Consider the following 14,982-nt stretch of genomic DNA (forward strand, 5'->3'; position numbering starts at 1 on the left):
CGTGCACAACATCAATATAAGACTTTTATTCTACTAAAGCAACATCAATCAACAACCTGATATTTATCTATTCGATCAAAATCGCACAGAACCCAAAATAACCGATAGAATCGTTACAGAAAATACTCAAAACGTGTAGAAAAATCATATCAATAACATATCAAAAGTACTTGTGCGGTGAAAGTTTCGTCAATACAAAACAGTGCGCGTTTTTCGGTAACGAAAATACAATTCTGAGCACAAAACGATCAAAACTCAACATCTTCGAAAACAAAAATAGGATTCGGAGTCCTTACCTCGAGATAAACAATCCCTCCAACAACGGCGACGGGCGAAAAGCGCTCCGCGGCCTCCGAAATCCGGCTTTTTCCTTTGCTTTTCTTATCTTTCTCTCTCCTCAGTTTTTTTTTATAAAATGATTTTCTCTCTCTTCAAAACGAGCTGATTTTCTTTTAAAAACAAGTCTGATCGTCCCGGCCGATCACCACATCGTCCAGGACGATGTGAACAAAATTCAATCGTCCAGGACGATATCTCAGGACGATAATTAATGTTTTGCTCTCGGGATTTTTGTCTTATCTGATCGTCCCAGGACGATCCAAAATCGGCCTTGACGATCCATTCCAGAAAAATCAGCTGTTTCAATGCACTGATCATTCTGGACGATCTCAATATGGTCCCGGACGATCCTGGGAGGAAAAATCAGATCTTAGAAGGCAAATCAAAGGAACGAGCTCTCACATGCTACTCTCTTGGTCCCCGACCTTATTATGAGTGCCTCTTAAAAGCGATGCAGAAGCTTTGGCCTTTGAAAGGTTCTATGACACTGCTTTCACTCGCTGATGGTTTTTTCCTTTTGAAGTTTTCCACCTCTGAGGATCTTGAAGCCATTCTGTCGGGAGGCCCTTGGTTTTTACTGGGCAAGCCTTTCATCCTTCAATGTTGGTCCCCGAAATTCAAGCCAAAAAGAGATGAAGCGGCGCCGATTCCTCTTCTGATTAAGATTGTTGACTTCCCCTTAGCTCTTTGGACCCCCACGGGCATTTCTCGTATCGCTAGTTACATCGGTGTTCCAATCTCCGTCGACACTCTTACGGCAAACCGCACCAGGTTAACCTTCGCTAGGGTATGTGTTCTCATCTCTAAAGATTCTGAACTACATGCTGAAATTCCTATTGAGATTGATGGTGAGGATTTAGTCTTGTCTGTGCTTTATGATTGGAAACCGGACAAATGCGAAGGATGCGGTTCGTTTATTCATCCGTTCTCCCTCTGTCCCAAAAACCCCAACCCTCAACCTGTTCTACCTCCTCAGCCATCGAAAAATCGTGGTCGCAGTTCTTCTACGACGAGACTAAACCAAACACACAGATCTCAATCCAGAAAACCACAAAAATCTGTTACTATAGATACCAATCTTCTCTCTACCTCTGGCCTAGTTATAAATAACCACCCGGATCCTCCTATGCTGCCTCAGGAACCGGCGATCAAAGAATTCCATCCTCCCAGCACAACTCCTCCTCTCCCCAATCTTAATTCGCCTTCAGAAGTTTCTTCATCTTCTGATCTTTTAGCCCATTTTGGCACTCTTCAAGCTCCTAATATTCCGTTGATTAATAAGTTTGCTTCTTTGCAAATGGAAGAAAGTTTGCTGTCTAATGATGATGAACCGAGTATGGATATTGTTTCTTCTTCCTGTTCAAAATATGCTGATGAGCCACCTGATCACAGTGACTCGGATATTGTGCCGCCCAAACACAAATCTACCTCAGACAAAGCCAAGTCTTCTCCCAAGGTCAAACCTCCTAAAGGAAAGTCGGCCAAGAAGGCCAAATCTTCTAAATCATAATGTCCTTACCCAACTTTGCCAGTTGGAACGTTAGGGGGCTCAATAACCCGGACAAAGTTGGTTTTTGTAAGTCTCTGATCAATTCTCATGATCTCAAAATGCTTTGTATTCTGGAAGCTAAAATTTCTCAGTCTTTGTTGGATGATTCTTGGTTTTTGAATTCTCACTTACTCTTTGAGAATGAATGCAGTTGTAATAACTTCAATGACGCTTCTCCTGGTAGAATTTGGCTTAAATGGGACTCCTCCGTCTTCACTTTCAACACCTTGATTACCTCCCCCCAGCTTATTCATGGTGTTCTCTCAGCGGGTTCTTTCCCTCCCATCTTTCTATCGGTGGTTTATGCTTCTAATAGTTTGGAGGAACGTAGAAGTTTATGGAATCTTCTGGTTGATTTAATTCCTCCTTCGGATAAACCCTGGGTTATTCTGGGTGATTTTAATTGCTGCAGATTCGACACTGAAAAAGCGGGTGGTTCCACTCTTTCTGACTTTAGACTGGGTGAATTGAACAACATGGTTTTTAATTGCGGTGTGCAAGACCTTTCCTCTACAGTTCTCTTTTATACTTGGTATAATCAAAGGGTGGATGACCCGATACACATTAAGCTTGACAGAGTTCTGGTAAACCCTGCTTTACTGGATTATTTACCTTTAGCCTATTACAAAGTGGATTCTCCTCTTGGTTCGGACCATTCCCCATTAATCTTCATGCCCTCTCATGTTAAACCTATTTCCTCTAGGTTTTTGTTTAAAAACTATTGGATCAATATGGATGATTTCTTGGATGAGGTGTTCACTGCTTTTGCTTCTAGATCTTCCAAAAGTCCTCTTGCCTCTTTTTTTCATAGCTTGCATTCTCTCAAGAGGTCTATTAAGAACAAGAATTGGCCTTCCGCTTCCTTCATCTCCAATTCCATACTTGATCTTAAGTCTAAGCAACTTAACTGCCTTCTTGAGATTCAAAATCAGCCACTTAATTTGGATCTTAACACCAATTTGATTGGCATTAATGATCAACTTGCTGCTCTTCAATCTCATTGGTTTTCCTGGATTTCTCAAAGCGCAAAAGCCCTATGGCTTACACATGGTGAAGATGATCTCGGTTTTTTATTCGCCAAAATCAGGAGCAAAAACAATAAAAATTGCATTAAAGAAATTACTACCTTTGAGGGTCATTTCTTCTCTCATGCTGAGGTTTCTAAGGCTATTGTTAAACATTTCAAGGATCTTTACAATCCTCTCAATGTTTTCATAGCTCCTTCTTCTCAAATTCCTCCTGGCAAGATGGTCCCCGACCAATTTCATAGCATGCTGGTGGCTCCGGTTTCTTTTGAAGAGGTTAAATTGGCGGTTTTTTATGGTAATATGAACTCAGCTCCTGGTCCGGATGGTTTTTCCTATGCTTTCTATAGGAAATCTTGGCATATTATTGGTATCAAGTGTTTAATGCGGTTAATAACTTTTTCACAAGTTGTTCTTTACCCAAGGGTGTCAAGGCCACTGCTATTACTCTAATCCCCAAGTGCTCACATGCTACTCATATAAATGATTACAGGCCCATCTCTCTTTGTAATGTCCTCTATAAAATTGTGGCTAAGATACTTGCTACAAGACTGAAAGCTGTTCTCCCCATGATTATCCATGAGAGCCAATCAGGTTTTATTGCTAATAGGTGCTCTACTGACTATATTATTTTGGCTTCTGAGATTCTTAGAGATTTCAAGGGCTCTGGTAAAAAGTTTTGTGCTAAGCTTGATATCAAAAAGGCTTTCGACTCGATTTCTAGAGATTTTTTGATTTCTAGATTGATTCAAAAAGGTTTCCCTGCTAATTTTGTCTCTTGGATCAAAGGCTGCATTTCGGAGGTGCACTTCTCTGTCTGTCTTAATGGATCTCTGGAAGGATTTTTTCCTTCCTCTTCGGGTCTCCGTCAGGGGTGCCCCCTATCTCCTCTATTATTTTGCATTGTTATGGATGGTCTTTCTAATATTCTCCTTAATGAGTCTAATACCTTTTGCTTCAGAGGTATTAACACTAGAGAGATGTATTTAAATCATCTTATGTATGCTGACGATCTCCTCGTTTTTGGAGTTGCTTCTAGGGAGAATGCCTTGGGCCTTAACAAATGTTTGCATCTGTTCGGTTCTACCTCGGGACTTCATATCAATCCCTCCAAAAGCTCTATTTTTTTTTTCTAATAATATCAATGAGGAGCAAGCTATTTGTGATACTCTGGGGATTCTACAAGTTAATACTTTCTTCATCTATTTGGGTCTACCCATATCTACCAAGAGGCTAAAATCTACTCACTTCCAACCACTCCTGAGCAAAGTTTCTGCTCTACTTGCTGGTTGGAAAATTAAGTTTCTTTCTTTTGCATGTAGGGTTCAATTTCTAAAATTTACCATATCCAATACCATTGCTTATTGGATCAGGGGCTCTATATTACCTAAATCTTGTTGTGCCACCTTAAACAAGTTATGCTCGAGATTCCTTTTTCATAATAACCTCTTAGAGAAGAAATTGCATCTCATTGCTTGGTCCAAAGTTACAACCCCAAAATATGCTGGTGGTCTTGGGATTAATTCGGTGGAAGCTATTTACCATGGGGTTTTATGCTCTTTTATTGGCAGGTTTTACAACTTTTACAATCCTTTAGGGGTTTGGTATAAAACTCTTTATATCTCACCTTGGAAGCCTCCCCCTGCTCATGCTTCTAAGTTCTAGAAAAGGATTCATGCTACAGCCATCAAAATTAAAGATAAAATTTCTTTTTGCGTCTCCCAGGATAGCTCTTTCTCTATGCTTTGGGATCCTTGGCTTAAAGGAAATCTGATTGCTGAGACTTATAATTTGCCAGTTTTAGCTAACAAGATGGTGAAAAATTTTATCTGTGTAAGAAATTGGGTGCTATCTGTTGGGTTGCCCTCTGCTCTTACTTCTATTATTCAGGGTTGTGACATCTTGGATAAGTCTGAGGTTCTTTGGAATGGCTCTAGCAAGTGGGTTTTTAAAGCTTTCACTGATCATTTTTATTCCCACTTGCCTAAGGTTGATTGGTTTTCTTCTATATGGCACAAGAATTTTGCTCTCAAATATGCATGTTTTGCCTGGATGGCCATTATTGAGAAGTTAAAAACTGCTGATAATTTAATGATCAGAGGTATTCCGGAACCTCTCGATTGTTCCCTTTGCCATAAATTTTCTGAAAATCACAGTCATTTATTTTTTGGCTGTGATTTCTCTTTCAATATTATGGTGAAATTGTTGCCGGACCTTAGCTGTTTCCTTTTGAGACCTACTATTTCTCATATTTTAGATTTCATTGAGCACTCTTCTACTTACAGCAAACCAGAGAAAGATTTTTGTTGTTTAATAGTTAGCTGCTCTATCTACCATATCTGGCGTGAGAGGAATAACCGCCGTTTTTCGAACCTCAATACAAACTCTGTTACTGTTATTTGCAACATTTCTGCTGCTATCAGACTCAAAATTTCGAAATGGAGACACAAGGATCAATTACTGCGGAGGTTTACTGGATTTTAATTACTCTGTTTTATCTTAGTTATGTTTTTATTATGGGCTTTTTTAGCCTTCTGGTCACAATCAAAACAATACTATCCGGATTCCTCCCAATTAGTAGAAGAGTATATTTTATGTATTAGTATTTTACAAAAATTGAGCAAGCGCAAATAAAAGTAATAAGAATAAAAATTATTACGTGGAAAGTCGAGAAAGAAAAAAAAATATAGGTCTGGCCCAGTTAAAAAACTCACTATATAATAAGTAATACAAAAATTCTTCTTTCCTCGTTGTTAAAGAAGTAGATTAAATAGATGTCTAATTTTTCTTGAGGGAGATTATAAAAATCAAGTGTCCATATAGGAATAGTTGACACTCAACAACAGAATTTGATTTCTCCAACAGAGAGAATAAAAAGCATGTGTCCATATGCATACAACTAAATCAACAACTTGGTTAAATCTTCTCAATATTCTGGATATAAAGGCGATTTCTAATCTTTGTTAGCAACGATGGTTGGAAAATGAGAGAGAGTTCTCTTTAATTCTCTATATTTTTCTTCCCCTTCGCATGAAGAATGAGGCATTATTTATAGTTTTTTTAGATGAGCATTTTGGTAATTTGAATTAGAATCCAAAAAACTTCACCGTATGGCTCATATTAATAACATTGATTGTGTAACTTTCATTTAGCATTTAAGTGTCTTAATAATGTCATAATTGAGCGATCTTGGGCCCATTAGATTCGTCGAATTACTGGATTTGACTATAATCTGTCTAATTTGGATATCATTTGATCATCCAATTAATGTTAGAAGTTTCCAATTATGCTTTAAATGATCCATTTTAATTATGCTTCAAGTGCTTGATTTGGCATCCTTTAGGCTCGGATTGAATCACTTTTGGTGTCGTTGGGTTCATCTCATTGAGGCGTTTAAATCGACTATAAATTTGTTGAAATTAAAGTTAATATGAATTTGAATTTAACTCTAGAAGTTTCCAATTCTACTGTTGCCTTGAGATTCATGATAAATTGTGCAGAATTTTGTGAATGTATCATTTGCCTTCCTATTTCTGGATATAAAGCTTACTGCATTCGAAACTATATTTTCAAGTCTTTCAAAATTATTGTAACATAAAATTATAATTCCAATAATCGATCACTTCCTGGATGTCAAAATAGGCCTTTTCTTGGGGCATTGAACCAAATAAAATCACCTTAATTTTAATTACAAACTTCCATAAAGTAAGTGCATTTATTGGATTATAAATTATTAGAATATTTTCTCCAAAATCTTCGAATTAGCACGAATTTGATCATAAATGCTCCATTAGAGTTTGAAAATACCAAAATTGAATGTAGAACATCGAAAAATGATTGTAAGGGCTCAAAATCATTATAATAGACTTTTTGGGCCCAAAATTGGGACCAGATTGGGCTAGGCTGATTGGATTGACCGATCGGCCTACGCAACACTTTATCACGCCTTAAGCTCGCTTGTGGCATCATTTTGGAGCTCCCATTTTTTCTTTTTTTTTTCTTTTTTATAAGATATTTTTTTCTCTTTTTTTCAAAATTTTAAGGTCTTTTTTCTCTTTTCTTAAAGATATTTTTTCTCTTTTTTCTTTTTTTTTTAATTTTTTTTCAAATTATTTTCTATTTTTTTAATCCATGTAACAATCTTTTTTTATATCATGTAACTTTCTTCATTAAAATTACATAATTCTCTTATTTAAAGTTATGCTCCCATTTCTTATTTAAAGTCATTCTTCATTAAAATTAAATAATTTTCTTAAAAGATGTATTCTACTATATGGAATAGGCGTTATCCCCTTTCAAGCTTCAGTGCCCCTCTCTATAGAGAATGAGTTGCTCTTTCCCCCCTCTTCTCCACTTCTTCTCTCAAAAGAAGCATTACATTATCTTGAATAAGTGGTATCTATCATAATATAACCTTATAAAACCCACAGATGGTTCAGATCCTATCGAGTTAGTTTGCAACAAGCTAAACACAATATCTATGTTTAAAAAATTATTCTAATTTTTTTGTCTATTTTTAAGTTTAAAATAAACAACAAACCATATAGCTACTAATAATTTTTTAGTGTGCATAAAATAAACTCATTCACATAATTTTTTTATTTATCGTCAAAAGTATTTATAATAATTACACTATAGTACATGGCTACTAACTAGAATACAAATATAACATATTAAATGATTAGCCATGATTAATAAAAAAAATTATAAAAGAAGTACCTATGCAGGCTTAGATCAAATCCTGAAAATTACAATTCTATATGCTCTTTCCCTTTTCAAGTCACTAAAAATAGAAGGTAGAATAATTGTGGTCTAACACAACTCAATAAACCATATTTATCCATCTAAATTTCCAAATGAATATGCTATTAAGCATTTAATTGAGTGCTAAAATTGCACATATCAATCAAACAAGAACATGACTTATTGTATTGTAGTAACATGAATGTAAATAAAATTATTTAGAAATTACCAAAATATCTTAATGTAAATAAATTTATTATAGTGCAAAATTTTACTTTTTACACAATAATGAATTTTTGCACCGTAGTGTATTTTGCTCAAAATACAAATGTACAAAAATTCATTATTTTAGAATATAACTAGATTATTAGAAATTTAAAATATTTTGAGAGACTTTTTGTCATATTTTTAAGCTCCATTTTTTTTCTAATAGGAAGGTAATAATTATAAAAAATATATAATGCCGGATATAGAAATGATGTTGATGAAAGTACTTCAATTCATTTAGTTTTACTTTATGCTTCTTGCATTAATCTTTGAAATAAAAAGACTGTATGTCTGAATATGTTGTAGAATTTTAAAATTTATTATGTTGACATCATGTAAATTTAGTAATATTGTATATGTCTTTGAGATGTTTATGAGCTTGATTGGTGTTTATTTTTTAATTAATTTGAATTATTGAATGCCCTGTCTTTATATAAGAATAATTATAATTTGTGAACTAATTACCCCTAGAAGAAACTAAGTTCTTTATGCATCTTTGAGATATTACCTATAGTTAGAAATTAGATTAGAGAAATTTATTCTTTCTACAACTTTTAACCTTTTGAGATTTTTTATTAATTGAAGAAATGTACGTATATCTTTTGAGGCTTTTATTTTTCTAAGATTCGTATGTACTTGTACATATTGAGGCTTTTAGTCTGTTAAGATTTTTGGTTTTTTGTATCTTCTGAAGTTTATTCTTCTGAGATGTTTGCATAATCATATACTTTAAGAGGCTTATGTCATCTAAGATTTTAGGTGTACATATATCTTTTGAGACACTTTTCTTCCAAGGTTTTGTGTACACTTACCCTTCTGAGCCTTTTACCTTTAAAAGTTTTTGAATAGTCGTGAACCTTTTGAGGCTTTTACCTTTTGAGATTTTTATATACATGTACCTTTTGAGACGTTATCTTCAAAATTTGTTTGTTTACTTTTACCTTCAATGTTTATATCTTTGAAGGTTTTTGTATAATCATATATCTGATGAGACTTATGTCTTCTGATATTTTAGGTGTACATATACCTTTTGATGCCTTTCCTTTCAAGAGTTTACATATGCATATTTCTTCTGAGGCCTTTATCTATAAAGATTTTTGAATAATCTTAAACATTTTGAGGCTTTTATCTTCTCATATTTTTGAATGAGTGAAGATCATGTCAACCTCTTCCTCTCATGGAGTCTTTTTTAGTGAGGAACATATCCATTATTAGTTTCCTTTTGATGCTACCTCATATCCAATTATGTGCACAAATTTATTATTTTAGAATATAACTAAAATATCAGAAATTGTTCATAGCACTATTTAAATACTTTAATTATGCTACAGTATTATCTGTCAAAGTTTAAAATATTTTTTAATTAATTAAAATAACATACTTCCAAAAATCTATGATATAAATTTCTAGAAAAATACCTAAATGTTTAGAATCTTTGTCTCTATATCATGTAAGAAGTTACATGATAGAAATTTTAAATGTATGAAATTATCCTTATTTTTATACTATATAAATATAAATTAAATAAAAATATTCTAAAAATTCTCATGCTTTTGAAAAGTGGGATAAACAAAATATCATCTACTTGGATCCGAGCAACTTTTAGAATTAAGTTTTCAACTAAAAATGACCCGCAGTAGCCCAAATCTAACTTTTTCTCTCTAGAAATATCTTTCTCTCTCAAACACACTAATCAGTTGCCTCAAAATAAGAAAATGGATTTAATTAATGGAAATGGATATTTTGTATCTTAAAATTAGACCCAACATCGTAGAGCACTCACAACACCGTGGTGCCAAACCCATCGATGTTGTGTTGATTTAATTCCAAAGTTTTAGAGAGCTCACATTCACCTACCCTAGTACCATGGCGCCTAAGGGAAAAAAAGTTAGATTTCAAGAACATGCCAATAGATCCCTGCCCACTTCAAGACAAATGTAGACTTTCATATGCCCATAAAACACTTATAAACACATCTAGAAGGGTTCAAAAGAAGAATTTAAGTGGATACTTTTCTAGTTCAAGTCAAAATTGGTTGAATTGTATATTGATCCTAGAGGTGTCACGTTATTCTCTTTCAAGCTCTAGTGCTCCTCTCTAAAGAGAATGAGTTACTCTTTATCCAGAGTTATGAGTAATACACATTATATATCTTGATGGCACAGTTTTGATCTTTATATTGAGATAAAGTTGGATGATAAAATTTTGAGAGACTTATTATAATATTTTGAATCTCCAGAGTTCTTTTAATAAGGAGGTAATTATTGTAAAAAAAAAATTTGTAACGTTGGATATACAAATGATGCTGATAAAATTATTCAATTCATTGAGTTTTATCTTTTACTCCCTGCCTTAATCTTTGAAATAAGAAGACCGTATGTTTGAATATGGTGTAGAATTTTAAAATTTACTATGTTGACATCATGTAAATCCAGTAATATTATATATGGGTTTGAGATGTTTATATAAGCTTGATTGATGTTTGCTTTTAATTTATTTGAATTATTGAATGTCTTGTTTTTATGTAAGAGTAATTCTTATTTGTGAACTTACCCCTAGAAAAAAATTATTTCCTTTATGTATCTTTAAGATATTACCATGTAGTTAGAGAAACTAGATTAGAGAAATTTTTTCATTCTACAACTTTTAACCTTTTGAGATTTTTAATGAAATAAAGATATTTGAGGCTTTTAATCTTTTAAGATTCTTATGTACTTATATATGTTGAGGCTTTTAGCCTTTTAAAATTTTTGGTTTACATGTACCTTTTGAGTTTTATGTCTTTTGAGATTTTTGGATAATCATATACCTTATAAGACTTATGTACTGTGAAATTTTTGGTGTACATATACCTTTTGAGGCTTTTTTCTTCCAAGGTTTTACATACACTTACCCCTCTGAGGCATTTGCCTTTAAAGGATTTTGAATAATTTTGAACTTTTTTAGGCTTTTACCTTTTAAGATTTTTCTATACATATATATGTTGAGACTTTAGCTTCTAAGATTTTTTTTTTTTTTTTTTGCTTACATGCACATTCTGTGATTTATATCTTTGAAAGTTTTTGCATAATCCTATATCATATGAGACTTATGGCTTTTGATATTTTAGGTATAAATATACCTTTTGAGGCTTTACCTTCCAAGATTTTGCATATAGGTGTTCCTTATGTGGCCTTTATCTTTAAACATTTTTGGATTATCTTAAACATTTTGAAGTTTTTATCTTCTGAGATTAATGAATGAGTAAAGACCCTATTAATTACCACCTCTCGAGGAGTCTTTTTAGCCACTACTAGCTTCCTTTTGAGACTACCTCATTGGCATGTCTTCTTATGGTTATGAGTGGAGACCCTATCTACCACTTACCCTCAAAGGATCTTTATAATGAGGAACATGTCCAATACTAGCTTCCTATTGAGGCTTCATAATGGGCGTTGCCTTCTTGGGGTTTTTGTTAAAATGTTGCTCGATAGCATTAAATTGTATAAAATGGTTGTGAGAAATCCATCAAGAATGCTTGAACTATATGAAGTTATTAATCATTATATTGCTCAATGACATTAACATGTGTAGAAGAGATTAAAAGAAATTCACCTAGGATGTTTGACATATCCAATGTTGCTTGCTAGTATTGCTCGATAATATTAACCTATGTGGAAGAATGAATCAAACCCCAAATGACCAATTATTCCTTGATTGAGAGGGGACGAGTGCCTCGTGTATTACAAATCAAAGGTGAATATTGGTTTGTCTTTAAACCATTACTACATTTTTTTTAGGTTGAGACTATGACTTTGTCCAATAAGTCAAAGTCCAAATAGGAATTGTGTAGAGTTTGAGATTCACTTAAATCCTTCTCATATTTGTTGGAAGCTTTATAAAAGGTGGTTACTAGAAATACTATTATGGGAGCACCAAATTTTGGATAAACATGTTCAACCACAATCATGTTTGAGATTTTTCATAAATATCCCTTTGAGGTTGTAGTCAGTGTTGCCCCCTCAGCCTAAATCTATTTTTCATAAAATTAATGCAACAAGAAAATAGAACAATGTTTATTTTATATTGTAATGAGGTTGCCCTCGATATTGAAAGACTTCTTTCAACCTAATAATGGTTCATGGTAAAATGACTACCTAGCTACAATCATGCTTAAGGCATTAACATGAACTATCCTTTGAGATTATAGCAAAGGTTTCCTCTGGCCAAGAAACATTTCCCATAGATAGTGTCAAATTATTACATGCTAAAAAAATACAGTCTACAGAGTGTGTGTTTTACTTCTCAGTGTTGTACAAAAATTTAACATGCACAAATAAAAGAAGTAAGACAAAAAATATATATGTGAAAAATCTGTAAAGGGAAATTTATGTAAGAAAAAATCACTATATAGAAATTTATGTAACAAAAATTTAACATGCACCAATTTTTTTAAAAAAAATCACTGTATAGCAAGTGATACAAGAATCATCCCTTCCTCACAGCTGAATAAGAGGGGATTATTTGAAAACAAGTGTTTGATTTTTTGTAAGGGAGATGACATAAATCAACTATCCACAGATGGACAGTTCAACACCCAACAATAATGCTTGATTTCCTTTATAGGGATTATAGAAGTATGATGTCCATAAGAGGATAATTAAAACCCAACAATAAGATTAAATCTTAATAATAATTTGAAGGTAGAGGTGATTAGTGATGGTGATCACCGACGGTGATGGTGGTTTTCAGTGGAAATAGCTTGTGGTGGTAGTCAACGGTGATAGCTAGAAAATTCAAGAGAGTTCTTTAGTTCTCGATCTCATTTCTCCCTCCTCCCTCATGCGGGGACTAGGGTTTTATTTATAAGTTTTGGGAAGAGCATTTCGGTATTTTGAACCATAATTTAAAACACTCAATCGTATATGCAATGTTGATTCTCTTAATCATGAAGTGTTTTTTTAGCATTTAAGTGCCTTAATGATGTCAGAATTGAGTGATATTGGGTTTGTTATATTTATCTCGTTGAGCTGCTCGATTCGACTATAAGCATGTTAAATTTGGAGTTCAAATGATGATGTTTTTTTTTATTATTATTCAAAGATTGCCTTAAGATTCGTGTAGAACATATAAATTTTATGGAGTCATATCAAATATCAATATGAAATCAACTTATTTATTGATTATATAATACTTGGTTAAAAATCCTAAGCATGACATGGAATAGGATAAACTACTTCTAGTAACATCTCACAAAAATTTCACGAAAGAAATTTAACATTATTTTACTCCCACTACACATAATTGGCTAAAATATTTCTAGACAAAACTAATCTTGAGATGGCTATAAAAGAGAAAGTCTTTTATTAATATTACAAAAGTTTGAAGGAAATAATTCATTAAACATCTCTTTTTCAAGCACCATTGTCATCTTTTAGCAATATCTTTCTTCACCTTTAAGTAATCTTATGTTATAAAGCTTCATTACGAACTCTTTTAAATAAGCATAACTTATTTTTAGTATTTTTTTTGTTATTGAAATTTGCATGTAGTCATCAATCCATGTTTATAATATAAAGAAGGTAACATAGGAACCCTAGTTTCAAAATGAATAAGCTTGGAACAATATTGGTACGTCCTAAAAAATTGCTTTGATCAAGCACGAATCTCGAGGCATATTCGAGTTAGAAACTTTCAAAATTAAATTTGGGATCATTTGAATTCCAATTTCAGCAAACTTATAGTCAAATTGAGCATCTCAAAGAGGCGAACCAGACAACACAAAATTGGTCCAGCCCAAGCCCCAATGGGTCTGAATCGGGGGCCCGGACCATATTTGGAAGGGTCATAGCATTATTGTCGCCGGACTTCAGCCCGACCTTCGTCGGACCAACGCCTCGCCACCGATCTCCGCCGGACCTTCGCTCGGCAGCCGAGCATAGCCGGACTTCAGCCTGACCTTTATCGAACCACCGCTCGGCCGCCGACCGCCGCCGAACCTTCGCCTGGCCAATGACTACCGCCGCACTTCAGCCCGACCTTCGTCGAATCACCACCCGACCCTTATCGGACCACCTCCTTGCCGTCGTCCGATGCCCGACCTTCACACGACCGATGACCACTGTCGGACTTCAGATCGACCTCCATCGGACCACTGCTTGGCCGCTGACCTCCGTCAGACCTTCACCTGGCCAACGGCCGCCGCTGAACTTCAGCCCGACCTTCTTTAGACCATCGCTCAGCCATTGTTTAATGGCATACCTTCGTCGGATCGTTCCTTGTCAGTTGAACTTCTGCACAAAAGCCATCAATCTTCCGTCGCCAGACCTTTGACTAGCTCTCCAAATTACTATAATTTGACCACCTCTAAATCGAGGGATAGGTCAACCCTTGTAATTCACTCAAGTTTAATGGAATCTTTTCACATGAGCAAGGCATTGTGGTTTTTCCCTCTTCGGGTTTTCCACGTAAAAAAGATTGGATGTTTTACTCCTCTCTTTCAATTTGTGTGCTGGGTATCTATACATCACTAAGACGAAAAGTTTACTCACTCTACTGTCACAAATCTTTTAGCCCACAACAATTATATTAAGTGCTTGATCCTTTTTGAAACAAAGATTGGACCTATATTCCATAATTAAGGTGTAATCATTGTATGTGAAACTTATTTCGGAGGAATCCTCATACAAGGTTCGAGCACATGAATGTTTGAGTGTTCTAACATGATTCGAACCTCCTCGTCTGGGGTTCTAAATTTTTTTTTACATATAAATATACTTCTGTAGCGAGGTTGATATTAGATCAAAACATAGTCATGTATACGTAAATATACTCATGTATACATTAAAATGCAATTTTCTTCATCTTAAGTATCTCTATTGTTGTCTTTATTTTGGCCTCATAAGATCAGCCCAACCACATGAGTATGATTATGTATATATGAATTTGAAGTCTCAGAGGAGCTATTTTGAACAATGTTTGATGAGATTAAAATTTCGTTCTAATATGGTGTGACAAAGTTATGGGCTCTCTAAGGGAGTGCCATGGCGAGTGTCACATCACCACGGGGCGCTGTGCCAC

At 34.3% G+C, this 14,982-nt stretch overlaps 2 protein-coding genes across 2 annotated transcripts; both read left to right on the forward strand.

The window, feature by feature from the left end:
- Positions 1 to 790: 790 nt before the first annotated feature.
- On the forward strand, positions 791 to 1,849 carry LOC110110709. Its single transcript, XM_020842305.1, has one exon. The coding sequence runs from the start codon at positions 791 to 793 to the stop codon at positions 1,847 to 1,849; it is 1,059 nt and encodes a 352-aa protein (XP_020697964.1).
- On the forward strand, positions 1,849 to 13,918 carry LOC110110708. Its single transcript, XM_020842304.1, has 5 exons — positions 1,849 to 3,302; positions 3,407 to 3,716; positions 4,639 to 4,728; positions 4,804 to 5,014; positions 13,776 to 13,918. The coding sequence occupies exons 1-5, from the start codon at positions 1,849 to 1,851 to the stop codon at positions 13,916 to 13,918; spliced, it is 2,208 nt and encodes a 735-aa protein (XP_020697963.1).
- The last annotated feature ends 1,064 nt before the right edge of the window (positions 13,919 to 14,982 follow it).

The sequence above is a fragment of the Dendrobium catenatum genome, unplaced genomic scaffold (assembly GCF_001605985.2).
Source record: "Dendrobium catenatum unplaced genomic scaffold, ASM160598v2 fragScaff_scaffold_1250, whole genome shotgun sequence".
Taxonomy (NCBI): Eukaryota; Viridiplantae; Streptophyta; class Magnoliopsida; order Asparagales; family Orchidaceae; genus Dendrobium; species Dendrobium catenatum.